The sequence below is a fragment of the Macrobrachium nipponense genome, chromosome 12 (assembly GCF_015104395.2).
Source record: "Macrobrachium nipponense isolate FS-2020 chromosome 12, ASM1510439v2, whole genome shotgun sequence".
Lineage (NCBI taxonomy): Eukaryota > Metazoa > Arthropoda > Malacostraca > Decapoda > Palaemonidae > Macrobrachium > Macrobrachium nipponense.
Window position 1 is genome coordinate 77,777,789 of NC_087205.1, and position 18,436 is coordinate 77,796,224.

General features: G+C 38.0%; 1 protein-coding gene across 5 annotated transcripts in view; it reads left to right on the top strand.

Moving 5' to 3' along the window:
• LOC135224607 (QRFP-like peptide receptor) overlaps positions 1-7,768 on the top strand; it is a 338,517-nt gene extending 330,749 nt beyond the window's left edge. For all 5 annotated transcript variants that reach the window (XM_064263769.1, XM_064263770.1, XM_064263771.1 and 2 more), the window contains one exon: positions 4,386-7,768. In XM_064263769.1, coding sequence (XP_064119839.1) covers positions 4,386-4,724 — 339 coding nt within the window. In that variant the 3' untranslated portion in view covers positions 4,725-7,768. The remainder of the gene's footprint in view (positions 1-4,385) is intronic.
• The last annotated feature ends 10,668 nt before the right edge of the window (positions 7,769-18,436 follow it).

Below are 18,436 nucleotides of genomic sequence, written 5' to 3' on the forward strand. Positions count from 1 at the left end.
CGTTTTTACTTGTAATTAAACATCTCAGTAAGAGAGAGAGAGAAAAAACAGCAATGATGCTAGAACGTCGTCACTAAAACCCTTGGCATTCCCGACATTCTTCAGAGCAGTTTTTATATATATTGGTATCAAAGTAGCAGTTTTTATATATGCTGGTATCAAAGTAGCAGTTTTTATATATATTGGTATCAAAGTAGCAGTTTTTATATATACTGGTATCAAATTAGCAGTTTTTATATATACTGGTATCAAAGTAACAGTTTTAATATTTATTGGTATCAAAGTAACAGTTTTTATATATACTGGTATCAAAGTAGCAGTTTTTATATATATAGGTATCAAAGTAGCAGTTCTTATATATATTGGTATCAAAGTAGCAGTTTTTATATTTTGGTATCAAAGTAGCAAGGACCCCTTTCGCCTACATAAAAGGCAATCCCTATACTTAACACTGAAAGATATTTGTTCCAAGTTAACTACTCGTAAATAAGATGATTGAGCAGCCAAAAGCGAAGAACCCTACCAAAGGGAGCCATGATTAGGATTTCGAAGTCGATAATCACCGCTACACTCGAAAATTACTTTAGGAGAGGTACGGGGGACGTCACGACCCTCCAGAAATGCGAAGGCGGACCACCCAAGGATACGGCAGCGAGGAGAGGGGAAAAAGTTAGTGGGGATAATCGAGTTATGAGAGAAGGCGCGACAGAGGAACTCGTGGCAATGAATTACGGAAATCCCGGAACATCCATTGTGGGGGGGGGGAGGAGATGTAGCTCGCAATACATCATCTTATAAGAGTATAGACTAAATGAGTCGTTTTTCAAGACGTATCTTATCCGAAATTAAGGTAAAGTAAGTCATTATGGAAATGAGAAGTTCTGGTAATTTCCATTCAATTTGCCGGTAAAATCTGCACTCATAAAAATGGCTAAATGATGTATATATATATATAATTTATAATATATATATAATATAAATATATATATATATATATATATTATATATACATACACATATATACTATATATATATATATATATATATATATATATATATATATATATATATATATATAGTATATATATATATATATATATATATATATATATATATATATATATATATATATATATATATATATATTATATATATATATATACATTATATATATATATATATATATATATATATATATATATATATATATACCCTGGGTCTAAAATTAAATGCTCACTGGGCCCACTAGTGGGTCAGCGAGAATATATGAAACTTCAAATTTAACATGTTCTTCATATTTAAAATGTCCTTCCTGTATGCTCTGCAATTCTTCGAATGCAATGTGACATGAGAGAGAGAGAGAGAGAGAGAGAGAGAGAGAGGGACGGAGAGAGAGAGACGAGAGAGAGAGGAGGAGAGGAGGAGGAGAGGGAGAATTTATGCTGGAGGCAGAAATATACGTAAACTTTTACAAGCATCCAACTCGGAAGAAAAATTCGACCACACTACAAACAAATTCCAATGTATCAGAACTTTCGAACAGAAGGTTTGTCAAAATTCAGACACGTAGACATCCCACAATACTCAGAAACTACGGATTGTGAACGAAAATGACTGATGATACTCGTTTTAAAAAGAAACGATCACGACTGAATAAATTACAAAAGAAGAAAACAGCAATGCTCAGAAGGGTGTGTGTGTGTAAGTTGGTATTTTGGTGCGAGGGCACCTTAAAATACAATTGTGTGTGTATATATATATATATATATATATATATATATATAATATATATATATATATATATATATATATATATATATATATATATATATATATATATATATATATATATATATATCCAATTGCATTGCGTATATATATATATATATATCTATATATTTAAATATATGTATATACATATATATATTACATATCTATATAAATATATATATATATATATATATATATATATATATATATATATAGATATATAACTATGGGGAGCCGCGATCAACCAACGGTAGGCGTTATTCGATACACTTAAATATGAAATGTGCATTAGCAACTGAACCCAATTTGGAGCGACCTGTCGCACGTCTACCCGACTGGAACACGCCAGGAGGAATAAACCGAATGAGATTTAATGATAGCAAACGATAAAAACTTCTGTTGCCAAAGGTAATTATAGACTTTCTCTAACTCTTGCTTTTCATCATTCAAATAAACACCCCCTTCATCCCGGTAATCATTCATTGCATATTTTTCATTCGAGTGAGCAAATGTTAGCGTCTTAATTCTTTCTTTGGGAGTTACCTCTAAACAGGCACATGGAATGGAATGGAATGGGATGGAATGGAACATAGAATTTTGGCCCAAGGCCAAGCACTGGGACCTATGATGTCATTCAGCGCTGAAAAGATCAGTGGTAGTGGAAAGGTTTTAGAAGCGTAACGGGAGGAAAACCTATCACTCGCACTATGAATCAATCGTTAGGGAAGGATGGAAAGTAAGATGGAAAGAAAGGGAATATGAACGGAGTTACTGTAAAAGGAATGAAAGAAATTGCAACTAGGGGCGGAAGGAACGCTGCAAATAACCTAGAATAATGCCTGCGTGAGATACACTGACGGCACTACCCCACCCCTACCCCTCAACACCCCCCCCCCCATAAAATAAATAGGCATATGAAACAGAATAACTGTTACCCAAAAAGGGTTATTGCTGCACGGCTGTGCTCTGCGGAGACATTCTAGATAATCTTTAGCAGCAATTATCTGAAGCTGTACATCAGCAGTTTTCCATTCAATTCACGTATTGTTTAACGGACATTATTGTTGTTGTTCTATGAATTCTCCTCGGCGACGCTTTTATCAAAACTTCCTGGAAATCACACTTGGTTGAAACGGGGTCAGGTTCGTATTTTGAAACCGCACTGCTTGATGCATTGTTCACCATTTTCCCGTAAAACCTTTCCACCCCATTCTTCTCTCGTGTCAGTTACTCTATTTGGACTTAAATTTCCACCTGCTGCTTCCCCTGCCACTACCAATCTGTTTCACTGAGTGGGATTGTGATTCAATCTGTCCTTTAAATTAGGTGTGACTGACTGGAGTCATGTAACTCTTTATATAGTTGCCTGAATCCAAATCATTTCTTTCACTGAAATTCCAGGCCTTGTGGTAATTGTTTTTATTCGATTATCTATCTATCTGTCTATCTATCTATCTATCAGAACTCAAACAGATAATCTGGATCTTTCCTAGATAGTGACCCTAAAGGTTTTCGGGGGTCGTTACCTAGGACTAGTATTTCCAGGGAGGCATTATCTTTACGCTTATTTACAGTCTTTTGTTTACGACTAATATTTCTTGGGAGCATTATCTTTATGATCATTTAGAGTCTTTTGTTTAGTACTATTTCTTGGGGGCATTACCTTTATGATTATTTACAGTCTTTTGTTTACGACTAGTATTTCTTGGGGGCGTTATCTTTATGATTATTTACAGTCTTTTTGTTTATGTTTTTACGGCCATCCCCAACGAGCTTGCTGAACACGCAGCAGAGGTGGATACATACCGGGTTAAAATCCTCTAGGGGGCGGGGGGCTGTGGCTGATGTGTCAATATATAGAAAAATCCGATAATCGTAATCCTAGATCGCGAGCTCATAATAAAATGTGTAATATCGGTCTACTAAATTTTCTGTTTATCTGTCTATTCATCTACCTACATAACGACCAGTTACCTGTTTATCTATTCATTCATTTAACTGTATAACGACCAGTTACCTGTTAACTATCCATTCATCTAACTACATAACGATAAATTAACCGTTTATCTATCCATTCATCTAACTACATAACGACCAGTTACCCGTTTGTCTATCCATTCATCAAACTACATAACGACCAGTTACCCATTTATTTATCCATTCATCTGACTACATAACGACCAGTTACCCATTTATCTATCCATTCATCTAACTACATAACGACCAGTTACCCATTTATTTATCCATTCATCTGACTACATAAAGACGCCAAGTTACCTGTTTTATCCTATCGACCATTTTATTCTAACTATATAACGACCAGTTACCCGCTTGTCTATCCATTCATCTAACTATTTAACGACCAGTTACCCATTTATTTATCCATTCATCTAACTACATAAAGACCAGTTACCTGTTTATCTATCCATTCATCTAACTATATAACGACCAGTTACCCGTTCATCTATCCATTCATCCAACTATATAACGACCAGTTACCCGTTCATCTATCCATTCATCCAACTATATAACGACCAGTTACCCGTTCATCTATCCATTCATCCAACTATATAACGACTAGTCTGTCTCATTCGGGAATTTCCTGTCCATTGCAGAGGTCGACACAGTGCGAGACGCTGAACGAGAGCCAGACGAGCAGCGGCACCGTCTACAACAGCCCGAGTCACAACTGCCACCAGCCCAAAGAGAGCACGTCTGCCGCGACGCAACCCGGCAGGGCGGCACTCCGAGGCCTTCCCTTGAGAGGCTTCGGCAGGAAGTTCCCGAGAGCCCCCCTGCCGACTCTCGGCCGCATGGGCTTCTCTGGATGTTGCGGCGGCAAGAGGAACAGCAAGATGAAGCAAAACCTCGTCATCTCCGGCGAGAGGCAAATCCAAGCCTTGACCGAAGTGAGAGATAACATCAATAACGACACGAAGGAAGATATGCTATAAATGGACCGACGGCGCTGGGGAGATCTTCCATAATAATAATAATAGTACTAACTGACCTGGCAACTACCGCCAGGGCACTTTCCTAGGAGCAACCACTTGAAATAGGGTGTGGAAATACCGTAGAATATCCGAACGTACTCTTAGGATACTGAGCTTTCAAGTTTACGTAATGAATAAAACGTTGTTCCCTACATACAAAGAAAGAAAATTAAGTAATACAACCACTGAATGGCCACAATTACGATAAGATGTAAAATGAAAAAATGTGGAAAGTAAACTATGTAAAAGAATATTCCATTTTCTCACTGACTACTTAAATGCACGAGAGGCGGACGACTTACCAGCGGCTGTTTGGGGTAAGAAACTATTGATCAAGGATTGATCGACTGCAGCCTACCTGGCGTCTCAACTACCAGGGTCCCTGGCGCCGCATTCATTAAAGAACAAAGTCCAGAGAACGGTTTTGTTTGCAGCCTTCATACAAATCTGAGTGGATGGTTGGTATACAGGCTTTGAAATGAAATGCGTAAGATGGTTAGAAGTAAAAAAGAAAATTTAGGATAAGTGGATGGTTAAAAAGACCCTTTGAATCAAGTTCAGTGGTTTTTGGCGAGTAGCCTTTAGACAGTGCAAAGAAAACAATTAGAAAAGGGGCTTTAAAGGCAATTACAGTGAAAAGTTCATATAGGCAGCCTTTACAAGAAAGTCAAGGACACAGTTGGCAGGCAAGCTTTAAAAAACTTAGTTGAATTGGTACACAAGCCTTAGTAAATTGACGTGGTTGGTCAGTAAGCACCCTTAAAAAGTTCACTGGACGGCTGGTATACAGCATTTGACCAATATTTAGCTGATGATTGACAAACAGGATTTAAAACGAAATCAACTTGATGGTTTGATAAGTGACATTCAAATTTATTTTTTTTCTTAAGGCTGCCGCCAAAAGAGGTCATTTTTATCCTCTGCCTTTAATTTTGAAATTTCTCAAAATGCGTCCCTCATTAGACAGGGGAACTCTCAAATTTGAATTGTCAAGTGAGTAGTAGATATTCGAGTAATTCCTGCTTTTTTAATAGATGTTTCTTGCGATTTGTGACGAGCGGCTTGAGAGAGAGACCCGGCAACTCAATCATTTAAGTCTCTCCTCCTTCTGGAATCAGGCACATTCCTTAAGCTCTCCACCATCGTCACCACTTTTCCCGAATGAAAATGATGGAATCACGAGAACAAAATCGTTTCGGGAAGTGCAATAGGTCACATGAAAAGGGCCTTGCTGTGGTCTCGAAAACTTTTATTCTTATAGAAGCTTTCTATTACGTGGAGCTACTTTTTCTAAGAAAAAAAAATCTTCCTTGTAGTTTTTAAGCATTTCCACCAGAGTGGAATCCTGTGAAATGACGTCAGAAGTGTAGAATGTTTTTTTTTCCTTTTTTTATATATATATATTCTCGGTGTTTTGTAACTTCAGCGACGTTGTCTCAGCAGTTTTCCACCGGCATATATTTATTACGAATTAAGTGAATCCAACAAACAATGCCATGGTAAATAGAGCCATTTGGCTTACCAATTTTGAAATGCATCTGCGGGAGTGTTACAATGATATTTGCCAAGCTGTCCTTCAAATGCAATTAGAAGTAGCTTAAGTAACGCTCCCCAGATACTTTTCCATACCTATATCTAATTGCGTAGAATAGCTTTCATTTATGAATTTTGTACGATACGTCGGTGCTACGGCGAACCCTCATCCAGGACCTACTTGCGAGTGGGTGGGTCCTGTCCTCATCGATGAGGCGCCGCCGCTGCGACGGCCTGGCGTTATCAGGCTTCGTATAGATCACGAGTGAACTTTGGGAAAGATGAGAAAGGGGACAAGTTTCGCACTACGAAAAAAGCGTCATCGCTGTGAGGGGGAGGAAGTGACAGCGGAAACAGCCATATATAAGTGAATACCGCCCGAATCGGACGAACTTGAAGTTTTGCATTGCAAGAGTGACTTTGCCATAGAAGGTCACTCTTGCAACGCAAAGAAGGAAGAGTGTCCTTGCCATACATCAACACATAATGGAAAAACTTTTGGGGGAACTTTTTCGGCCTTCAACTGAAGGATGAAATTACCGTGAAAAGGTTAAAAGGGCTGATTTTCTGATGTCAGGCGTTGCTTCTTTTGGACGAAAAAACCAACTCCGAAACTCATTCGACTGTAACCGTTTTCCCAGTGGACTTCTTTTATGTGTGTGTATGTATTTGTTATTTCTCCCGGTAATAATAATCAATAAGAAGCCATATTTTCCCGCTTTCATCCACCAACAGCACGTCATTCGCATACTATCGTTCATACTCGTGTCAGAGGGGGTGACACTAGTCCAACATCTCATTGCCATAAACTCCTTGAATCAATAATTCTCTGTAGATTGTAGCTGGAATATTTCCCTGTTTAGGTTAAGGCGGAACAATAAGTGATCTTCGTGGATTGAGTGTTGAATGTCACCGTACAAATATATATAAATATATATAAAATATGTCATCGGTGTTCTCTGTGTATGACAATTCTTCCATTTTCCTTTCTCTCTTCATACGCAGAGTCTGTTTCCCTGTACGTTACTGCGCATATCTGTGACGTAATTGGCAGGTGGCCATAAAAGAAAACCAAGAAAACAAATAAATTAAGGGTCACTATGGGAATTGTTTGCCCACACCCATTACCTATCTCTTTCACGACCTTGTGTGAGAGCGGTCCCTGTTAATCTTCAGGTACTGGAAGATAGTTTCCTTGTTCTTCACCCTGGTGGGGTCAAATACTGACTGATGACTTTTTTTACCTGAACCTCAGGCAGATCAGCCAAGTGACGTCATGCGCGAGATTGTCCTTTTTAGGTCAGAAGCGGTCTAACACTGTACTCTATTAATCCTGGTAAGAACCTCTCGTGTCCGTGGTCGTATCTTGTATACCTAAGGCAAAGAAATGTTCATCAGCGGTGTCTTCTAATGTGTTTCCCTATTTTAATGATATTCTCTCTGTTCCTTGTAAAATAAAGTTAAAAAATTCTCTTGAGTGTTTTACTGAATAACCAAACGCTAAAGAAAAAAATGCTATAAGAAATAAGGCCCCGTATCTTGGATGCTATAAAATCTTTCGCGTCAAAAAAAAGAAAAAAAAGAGGCGAAAATATAAGTTCCTCTTACATATGCTGTCACATATCTCTGGTGCTATAAATAATTTGACACTGGAGGAATGGTGAAATGAATCTGTCACTTTATATGGCGGGTAATCAAATGCTGGAAATCCAGTGGGGTAACATTTCAACAGTACTTACCAGGCAGCTGGGAAAAAAAATTGATATTTTTTATATTTTAATTCTATGCCACTCAGAAAAAAATAAGCCAAAATTCTATCCTTTTCAGATAAAAAAGCAACCTTTTTATGCCGTCAATCTGACAGGTTTTGGTTGAAAAATCATTGCCAAATAACAGTTTAGAGTCGTACTATAATAGATTCATCATCACCCGTGCATCTGAGGTCTAGGCCAGTCCCTTGCGACGCTCCCGATTGGCTGTTGATAAGCCAATCACAGGGCTGGAAACTATCAGTCTCTCGAGAGAGTTCGCATAGGCAGGATGTATGTTCCACCTCTCATGGGGGATACTAATGAAAGACTTATCTCTCTGGAGAGGTGGAACATACATCCTGCCTATGTGCACTCTCGAGAGAGACTGAAGGTTTCCAGCCCTGTGATTGGCTTATCAACCACCAATCAGGAGCGTCGTAAGGGACTGGCCAGGACATCAGATACACGGGTTACGTGAATCTACTTTAGTATATGATAAAAAAGTATGGGCATCCGGTAGTGTAAAGTATACAAACAATATATGAATTATACATACAAAATGTTTCTTCTTTTTTAATGTATTAAACCATCATAAAGCTTCAACTAAACAATGTTTTTAATTTCACATCATTAAAAAAGAATAAAAACATATTTCAATTTTTCTTCCCAAACGATTTTCAACAATTTTTGGACACAATGAGTCATATTAGAGGAACCAGCAATTTTTTCAATTTAGACTTAACTTTATTACTCTAGTCATCTGTTAATAAACGTAATGCTAAAATTATAAATCAGCATTTTTAATTCAGCCAAATTTGGCTTGACTGCCGTTTCATATTCATCGAAGGCATATTTCACAACGACCACATTTTCGAGAACGAGTGTAAACGAGCACATGACGATGAGAGACTGTCCAAAACGAGTTATTTAAATCAAGTGATCATATTCTTAAACAGCTGCATTATCTGGTAATGCACTTCCTCATAATTTGCCAGAATGCAGAGCCACGCCCTTTCAGCTTCAATGTAAAGTATATCGACCCTTATCCGTTCTGTCATAGATACGCATTTCCCTCGACATGACATAATTGTCAGAAATTACCACATACATGAAGACTCCCCTACCCTCTCCCCGACTCTTACGATCACCCAGACGCACCCATACCCCCTGGGTTTTTAAGCAGAGCCCATTTGTCGTTTCTACCAATTCGTAATAAATCACTGACATTATAAAACAAATGATCTCATTTATTATAATAGCCGATTACAATGCAGAACAACTTATGCTTTGAAATGTAATACGATTAGAAAGATGAATGAGGATGTGATCCAATAAAAAAAATGAAAGAATCCTTATCAACTATTAGCGGATACAAATTATGTATGAAAACGCTGAACAGCAACGAGAAAAGCATACAAAAATTGCATATAATCTTCAAATACGCATCTTGAGTTGGCTGTTTATGTACAAAACGTACTAACTGTGATGATAAGATAAATTCACTAATACAGTAGTGTATACTATTTACATTATACGTATGAGATATATATATATATATATATATATATATATATTATGTATAAAAGCTGAAGAAAACCGTATTGTCATAATAGCGCCTCAGTGGCGTGGTCAGTATGGTGTTGGCGTACCACCTCGGTGGCCACGAGTTCGATTCTCGGGCATTCCATTGAAGTGTGAGAGATGTGTATTTCTGGTGCTATAAAGAAGTTCATTCTCAACGTGGTTCGGAAGGCACGTAAAGCCGTTGGTCCCGTTGCTGAATAACTACTGGTTCCATGCAACGTAAAAACACCATACAAACAAACAAGCAAACATATTGTCATTATCGATGAAGTTACGATTTTCTAAGTGGAATTACTAATAAACACCATGCTCCAATGGAATGGCTGCAGCTTTAAAGTATTAAGACTGGGAAAAAAACAAAGATGCTATTCATATTATTATTACAACAATAGCACTAAATTTAGCCAAAAATCTTCGTCTATTTTCCAAGTAGGTGGGACGTTTAACCCTCGTCTCGATTACGTTTTACGTAATTGACACGAATATCTGTGTTGCCATCTACGGCCTGTGTTCTCACAGGTGTCACATTAACATGCATTACGCTGCTGTGTCATCGCAGGTGTCCCATTAATATGCATTACGCCGAGAGGTTACAATTGAACCCAAGGTTTTCATACCATAGGTTTTGTCAGTCTATAGGCTTTCCGCAATTCTGGCTTTTAGTTTCTTTCAAGTATCTTCTTTTTCCTTTTTTACGTTGGAGTGCGTTTGTCTTGTATTCATATTAATATATATGTATGTATGTTTGTAGCTTTTGTATGAATTTCGGCACTTGTGCAAGCGTGGCTTTTAATACTCACAAATATCACTTAATGTATAACAGGAAGTTTGTGGATGTATACTTCCTCTAGGAAGTCATTGTAGCTATTTGGAAAACACAAACACACTTATGTATAATATATGTGTATAGTCATATATAGATAATATATTATATATATATATATATATTAGATAGTATCTATATATACTATAATTTTTATATACATATATATATATATATATATATATATAAATATATATATATATATATATATATAGATTTAATCCTTATTAAAGCTGCTTCTTTGGACTCAGTCCCTTTCGAGGGCTGGCGACGCGTACGCCTAGGCTGCTCATATAGCGCCTCCCTCCGGCGTTTCCCAAACGAGCTCTTCTTCACCGCTCCCCTAGAGACCGTTCCCTAGACTTAATAGGAAAAGCTTACCGTAGACTATTTCTCTCTCACGTAGGTTCTTTCAAGAGAAAAGAAAAGCAGTACGAGCCATGATAATGATGATGATGATGATGATGATGATGATGATGATGAAGATAAATATATCATCAGAAAGTGATCAATAATAGCATACGCACAACAACGATGATAATATAATAGCGACAGCTAAAACTACCAAGCAACTATGACGACAGCATTAGCAATAACACAATAATAGCCAACTACTAACTTCTTCTATATTAGGCCACTGGAACTCTACGCTATTTGCCGGGAAAGCGATTTAGAGCAACGTAAATAAAACACTGTTCAGCTATCTAGAAAGGAATGTTGGCATATTACCGGATATCCGGGTTGAGAGGATCGTTAGGTAGTGGTCCGGATATGAAATATGCCAAGAAATATTCTACGACCTGAAAGCCCACGCTAGCAAACGGCGAGCCTTGCCTCAGGAGGTGTGTGTGTGTGTGTGGTGTGTGTGTGAGAGGGGAAGGTGGCTGTCCTGAAAGAGCATTACATGGGTCTAGGCGGTACACCAAGTAACATAGTACTACCTTTCTTCAGCGGTTCCCCAAACTTCTACACCAAATCCCACGGTTTCTGAATTATATATCACTTGAAGGACCGCAGGCTCTCGATTATCAAACTGTTAAATTGTGTATGAACTTTTGATTATTAAAACTTTGGATTGTAGAATAATTATGAAGAATGAATTCTAAATTATGATTAACGAAATCAGGTTGCATGAACTTCAGACCATATATGAAACCAGAGAGTTTTAAAATATTTAGGTTGCGGAATATTCGGATTGCAGTATCATAAATATACGACATTCAGCAGCAAATGAACTTTTGAATTGTATGATGTTAAGGTGAATGGATTTCTACTTTTCAAACATCTGAATCGTATTTCAAATAAGATTATTTAAACTAGTACAACAAACATTATGAATATTGTGCGGGTAAAGTTCAAAGTTTGACGAATGAAAATTCATTATAAACTGTTGGTTATTTGTATGGATGACGATATTATACTGTAGTGAGTAACGGAGCTCTTTGAAAAAAAAGTAAAACATGCGCCTAAGCAGTCGAGTTTTCCACACAGCGTATAATGCTGTACGAAAATCTCACCCACAGTCGTGAAACTTTCAGTCGCGGCCCATGAAACTCATCCAAGCCCGGCGGTGGCTTGAGTGGTTGGCACCTATTGCAGTGCCAGAAGTACGGTCATGGCTAACTTTAACCTTAAATAAAATAAAAAATCACTGAGGCTACAGGGCTGCAAATTGGATGGTGGATGATCAACATACCAATTTGTAGCTCTCTAGCCTTGGTAGTTTTTAAGATCTGAGGGCGGACAGAAAAAGTGCGGACGGACATCCAAATAGCCATCTCAATAATCTTCTTTTCAAAAAAAAAAAAAACACTAATAAAATGCGGGGTGGGGTATTTATTTGCCTTGTCCCGGGAGAAGCAATGAACCAGGGAATAAGTACTAAAGAAAAAACTGGAAAAATAGGAAGTGTGGAAAAAAGAGTATGACAAACGCCGTTGGAAGGCAATAAGGTTGTAGTAACTGGATGTTGTTTCCTAGACTTCTCAGATTCCGCTATAGGTCTGACATATCTATAGCAACATGGCCATACTGTCCCTGAGGATGGGCATTTTTAGGGGTGGGGGAGGGGCAGGGGGAGGATTTTGCCACCTCATCCACTGTCTGGTTTCCTATGGAGAGCGTCTTGTGTGTGGTATTCGCGGACATTGTTCGACAGGGCATTGTGGCCTGATGAATATAACGTTAAGCAAATGCTTTTGCTCGGATTTTACAGTATTTGCCTCACTTCTAATGAATGAAATAAAGCAACCGCTTTTGCTAGTAGCAAATAATTACAGCTGATACTTAACTTCAAGCAAATGCTAGGAAATCATCAGCACTCCTGCTTCATTTACTATGAATAAAAAGTTAGTAATTGTTTATGCTCCTAAGCAATAGCTTAAAGAATTTCAAGGCAGCTCATGAGGTGCTTGAAACCTCAGTGAACCTCACATGATGGAAGATTTTCAACAAATTTGTAAAAGGAAAACTCATATAAAATTGCTGTATATATATATATATATATATATATTAATATATATATATATAATATATATATATATATAATATATATATATATATTCTGGACAGTCCAGAAACGTCCCATTTTCAAAAAATAAAGATGACTCAGACAAAAGACGAAATAAAAAAATAAAAAATTACAAATGTCATAAAATTATTAAAACAGAATAGAAGGCACACATATATATAATTCAATTAAAAAGAAAGAAAGTCGAGTGACAACGAAGGGCAACTTGGGGTTCCTGAAACGCTCACGACAGTACGGTACAGAGGCGTGGCAGAGGACTGGAGTTGAACTGCGGAACAATCCCTTTAATAAACAACGATTCCAGCACCGTTAGAAGTTGGTCATTCGAGGCTCTACCCAAAATATCAAAATCATCATATTTCATTTTATGTTTACATTTAATCACCTGGCCACGTCTAGTGAAGAATTCAGGGTTCGATAGTTTAACCCTTGTTCTGTAGCTAACACCACGATGAGAATCTATCCTCACCTTCAGCAACCCCCGTGTGCAACCGACGTAGGTCTGGGGCAAGTGAATTTGTATATTACACTGGAGGTCATTCGTGGGCTTAGCTTTCCTTGAAATATGTTACCTATGCAGCAGGTAAAAAAACTACTACTAATATTTCTACTATAACAACAACTGCAACAGTCCTTAACTGCAACTACAATTACAACAAATACTCCTACCATTTCTCATTACCTATACAGTATTTGTAAAGTAATATTGGAACATTTGTTATCACTTATTTAACTCTCCTTTGAATTTTTGCAAACACGATTTGGTTCGGAGTTAAGGATACCCAAGATGCATTTATTTCATGAATTATTTACATTGTCTTGTTTCATACTGCATTCAGATTAAACTCACTGCCTGAAACGGATGGTAATCAAAGGCAAACTAGCCAGAAAACTCAAATGGTTTTCTGCGTTTTTATGTATACCGGTAGTTGGGCCCATCAGGAATGTCTGAAACACGAGTACCATGTGGCTGTCTCTAAGCAAACGCTCGGAATCCATTAAGCAAAAGGTAGCAAACGGTAATATATAATCTTCATTCATACTATTTTAGACAATCACTTTTTGCCTAGGCTTTTGCAACTCGAACTTTCGTTTTTTCATTACAAGCTTTTGCTTTTAAGCAATTTTTTTCAGCAGAGTATAATGTCAAGGGCAATGACCTGTCCCTTATCTCAGATGCTCGTTGGCAACACCTTTAAATCCAACCACCCATATGAACACTTACCAATTACGGTAGGGTGACCAGACGTCCCCGGTCCCCGTTTTCGGTGACCTGTCCCCGGCTACTGCTGTCCCCGGAAATATCCCCGGTTTTCACTGTGACTGAAAGATCCGAAACTGGAATGCACGAAAAAAAACGAAAATGTCGACCAAACGAGACATAGCTGCACACCGTACTAATCGCACTGCACAGTGTCCAGTGTACTATGTAACTAAGGAAATGATAAACAGCTTTCCACGGCATAATTTGCGAGATGACCTTCCATGAACATAAAACCAAATTTCCCGCCAAACCATCGTCAATATCGTCGCGCACGTCCCTGACTCCCTCCCCGCTTGCCTTCATTCCCGCCAGCAGCCAGCCTGCACCACTCTCTGCTGCCATCCAGCGGTGCTTTGCCCGTAGCTATAATTTGAATACTGTTCAATCACTGGTAAGTAGTCATTAAATTTTAGCCTACCTTGATTTAATCGATTGAATTTTAATTCAATTCCTTTGCAATTTTGGATAAATAGGGTGAGAGAAACTTTTGAATGCTGCTTTATGATTGGTAAGGGCTGCAGTGTCCCCGGTTTAGTTTTTCAGTGACAAAAACACGTTATGTTTTGAACGCCTCTGAACCGAAAATGTCCCCGGATTTTGTCTCTGAAATTTGGTCACCTTAAATTACGGACTGCTGCATTGGTTATTCAGCAACGGGACCACGGCTTTACGTGACTTGCTAACCACGTTGAGAGTGAACTTCTATCACCAGAAAGACACATCTCTTACCCCTCAGTGGAAAGCCTGAGAATCGAACTCGCGGCCACCGAGGTGGAAGGCCAAGACCTATGTACCGATCACGCCACTGAGGCGCTACGGGCTGCTGTAGAGCGAGAGCCCGTGCCAGCACAAAGCTGGCTAAATCTATTTCCACGTACCAAGGAGGTTAGACTGACAATGTAATCAACAAAAAAATAGAAGCGATTCAAAACTAGGATAGAAGGAGAGAGTTACCGTGGCTCCACAAAACCGTGATGGAGATGCCTGGCGGGGGATCAGGAGGTCGCTTGAGAAGAGTGACGATTATAATATAGTATTAGTCTAACCAGAATGACTATGAACATGACTGGCACAAATTAGCTACATTGCCAAACTTCTTCCTGACACTTATAATCCGACTACAGTTAATCTGCCTACCTCAATTCAGGGCTCTTTAATCCGGTCATAAAACCCTACTGTTCCCTTCAACGAGCTGCCGAGAAGAAAGAGATCGGTCCGGGACAAGGCCGACTTCATTCTTCACTCTAACCATCACTTGAGGAATCAATGACACTACTTTTTTTAGTCTCACACCGTCATTTCAATTAAAGTGAGTCTGGACTAGATTTTGGGCATTCAAATAATTGCTTTCATTGATTAAAAACTGAACTATCCTTAGCCGACTTTTTGGTCAAAACGGTTTGAAGTACAATTGCAATTCTGCATTTACTGTAGTTTTTTTATTTTTTACTATAAATCATACTTCAATCTTCATCAAAAAAATCTGCCCTTTCACTCATTTTACGTCTTCACAGTTAGACATACAGAACAATGGTGTCAATAGAGAACAAACAGCGACTGATAATACCGGAGATAATTAAAATAAGAAAGATTCCTGCAGAGGCTGCCAGCTTTATTGGCACATATCATTTGAAAAAATAAAATGATAATAACCCTTAAGCACACACCCACTCTCTTCGCTGCGACTATTGTTGTTACTGCAGTTTGATGAAATAATCAATGCATACCCACACAACGGAACTGAGAACAATACAAGGTTTATGACCCGGTGGCCATGTTTTGCAAACAGAGTTAAATTACAGGGATACCAATTGGCATTATCATTGAAATTGCCTGATATTGCACGTTCACTGTGAATAATAATGATAATAACAAGAAGAGTGCTGAGAGGAGGAAGGCAAGACGTGGGAGGAATTTCGAGCGTAATGAGTTGAGGTTTTGAGCTCGATATTCATGGCCTATTGATCACATGTTCATAGATAACAAAAGCACACGCGTAGCAAGTGCTCAAAAAATTAATCCCCTTTATCGCTGAGCACGCGCGGGAGGGAAAGTGTGAAATGAACAGGGGAAGCTGATTTAGATTTAGTCCTTAACTTCATTCGACAAGAACGGTTGCTAAATCAGTTTCATCAAACGACAACTTCAAGGTCATCACACGAGGCTGGAGACAAAGCAAACAGTAGCTATGAAAGAAGGGTGAGTAGGCCTATAAAATATAGTCGAGGAGATTTTCAAAATTAATGACTTTTTCCTTAAAGACCATGCAGAATTAGTAAAAGAACAGGAGAGGAGAAGAGAATACCAAAGGATTGCGAGATATTAAGTCAAGGTTGGAGGTCACAAAAGGCAAAGATGATTGGTTCTGTAAAAATACAGAATGAAAATGTTAAGACATGAGAGAGAGAGAGAGAGAGAGAGAGAGAGAGAGAGCTAATCTGAGGTTTAGTGTTAAAATACATGAGTGCTCATTATTGGTCTTCTTGTGGATTCAAAAGTCAACCACTTATTCCAAAAAGGAACAGATTAAAAGATATAGAAACTGGCATCATTACTTTTACTATCCCAGATTATGAAAAGAGCACAGACAAGAGGATGAAACTCTATTCAAATAAAGCCGAGAGAAGCGAAAAATAATTAATGAAGAAATCGAATACCGTAAGTGGCCGAGAAACCAAGAGGCCATAACGACTATCCACTCCGCAGATGTATAATCATTACACTTTAAAATAGCAGTCTATTTTAGTTCTCTGTAAAAGAAAAATATTGAGATGGTTATTTGTCTGTCCTTCCGCACTTTCTGTCCGCTCTCAGATCTTAAAAACAATTGAGGCTAGAGGGTTGCAAATTAGTATGTTGATTATCCATCCTCCAATCATCAAACATACCAAATTGCAACCATCTAGCCTCAGTAGTTTTTATCTTAATTAAGGTTAAAGTGAGCCATGATCGGGCGTCTGGCACCGCTATAGGTGCCAACAACACAGGCCACCACCGGGTCATGGCTAAAACTTCATGGGCCGCGGATGCCAGTTTCATTGGCCGTGGCTGAGAGTTTCATACAGCATTATACGATGGAAAGAAAATTCGATTGCGCCGAAGACTTTGACGCCTTTTTCACTTGCTCTCTCTTGCGCACACTTAAGGCCTTATTCGGTTGTCTCATTTCTATTTCATCATTACAGTAACCTGAGATATGGAAGTCGGCGAAAAAAGACGTGACAGATGAACGGAAGTGCTATTCTAGATCAAAAGAAAAAGGGCGTACCATTGCTAGCAGAAGGAGGCACAAAACCCGAACGCTGAACTCGAGTATCTGAGGTGAGGGACGCTGCAACATAATATAGTCCAGTGAAGAGGAAGCGAAATTTGATATGACATGGAGGTCGAACCGTAAAGATACGGAAGAAATGTAGGGGTAATTGCAGGCTATATTTTATATAAAATGACACCCAAAATTAAAAATTTATATATGTGTGTGTCTGTATGTGCATGCGTAAGTGTGTTTACATATATATATATATATGTGTGTGTGTGTGTGTGCGTGTGTGTGTGTGTGTGTGTGTGTGTGTACTGGCATACCCGATATATGCTAGTACACAACTTTTCACAATCGAAGACGGTAGACCCTTTGTTCCGGAATATTCATCCTTCGCTCTGCAGCGTAAATACACCGATAACGATGCTAGAATAAGGTTGTAAGTTGCAGTTGCATGCATGGCTGCTATATCTAAAAACAAAAAAGCGTATCACAACGTTAAGTTCTCTTCTTATTAAGATTTATGATTATATTTGCCTACTATTATAGATTATCTTAAACATATAGAACTATTATAAATTATCTTGAATATATAGGCCTATTATAAATTATCTTGAATATATAGGCCTACTATTATAAACTATCTTTAATATATAGGCCACATATTATAATGTTGAATATATAGGCATATCAAAATCCTTAATATATATGCATTCTATCATAAATTACCTTGAATATATAGACCTACCATTATAAATTATCTTGAATATGTATGCCTACTATAATAAATTATATAGAATATATCGGCCTACTATTATAAATTATTTTGAATATAGGCCTACTATTATAGATTATCTTTAATAATATATAGGCCAACTATCACAATTATCTTGAATATGTAGTCCTACTATAATCAATTATCTTGAATA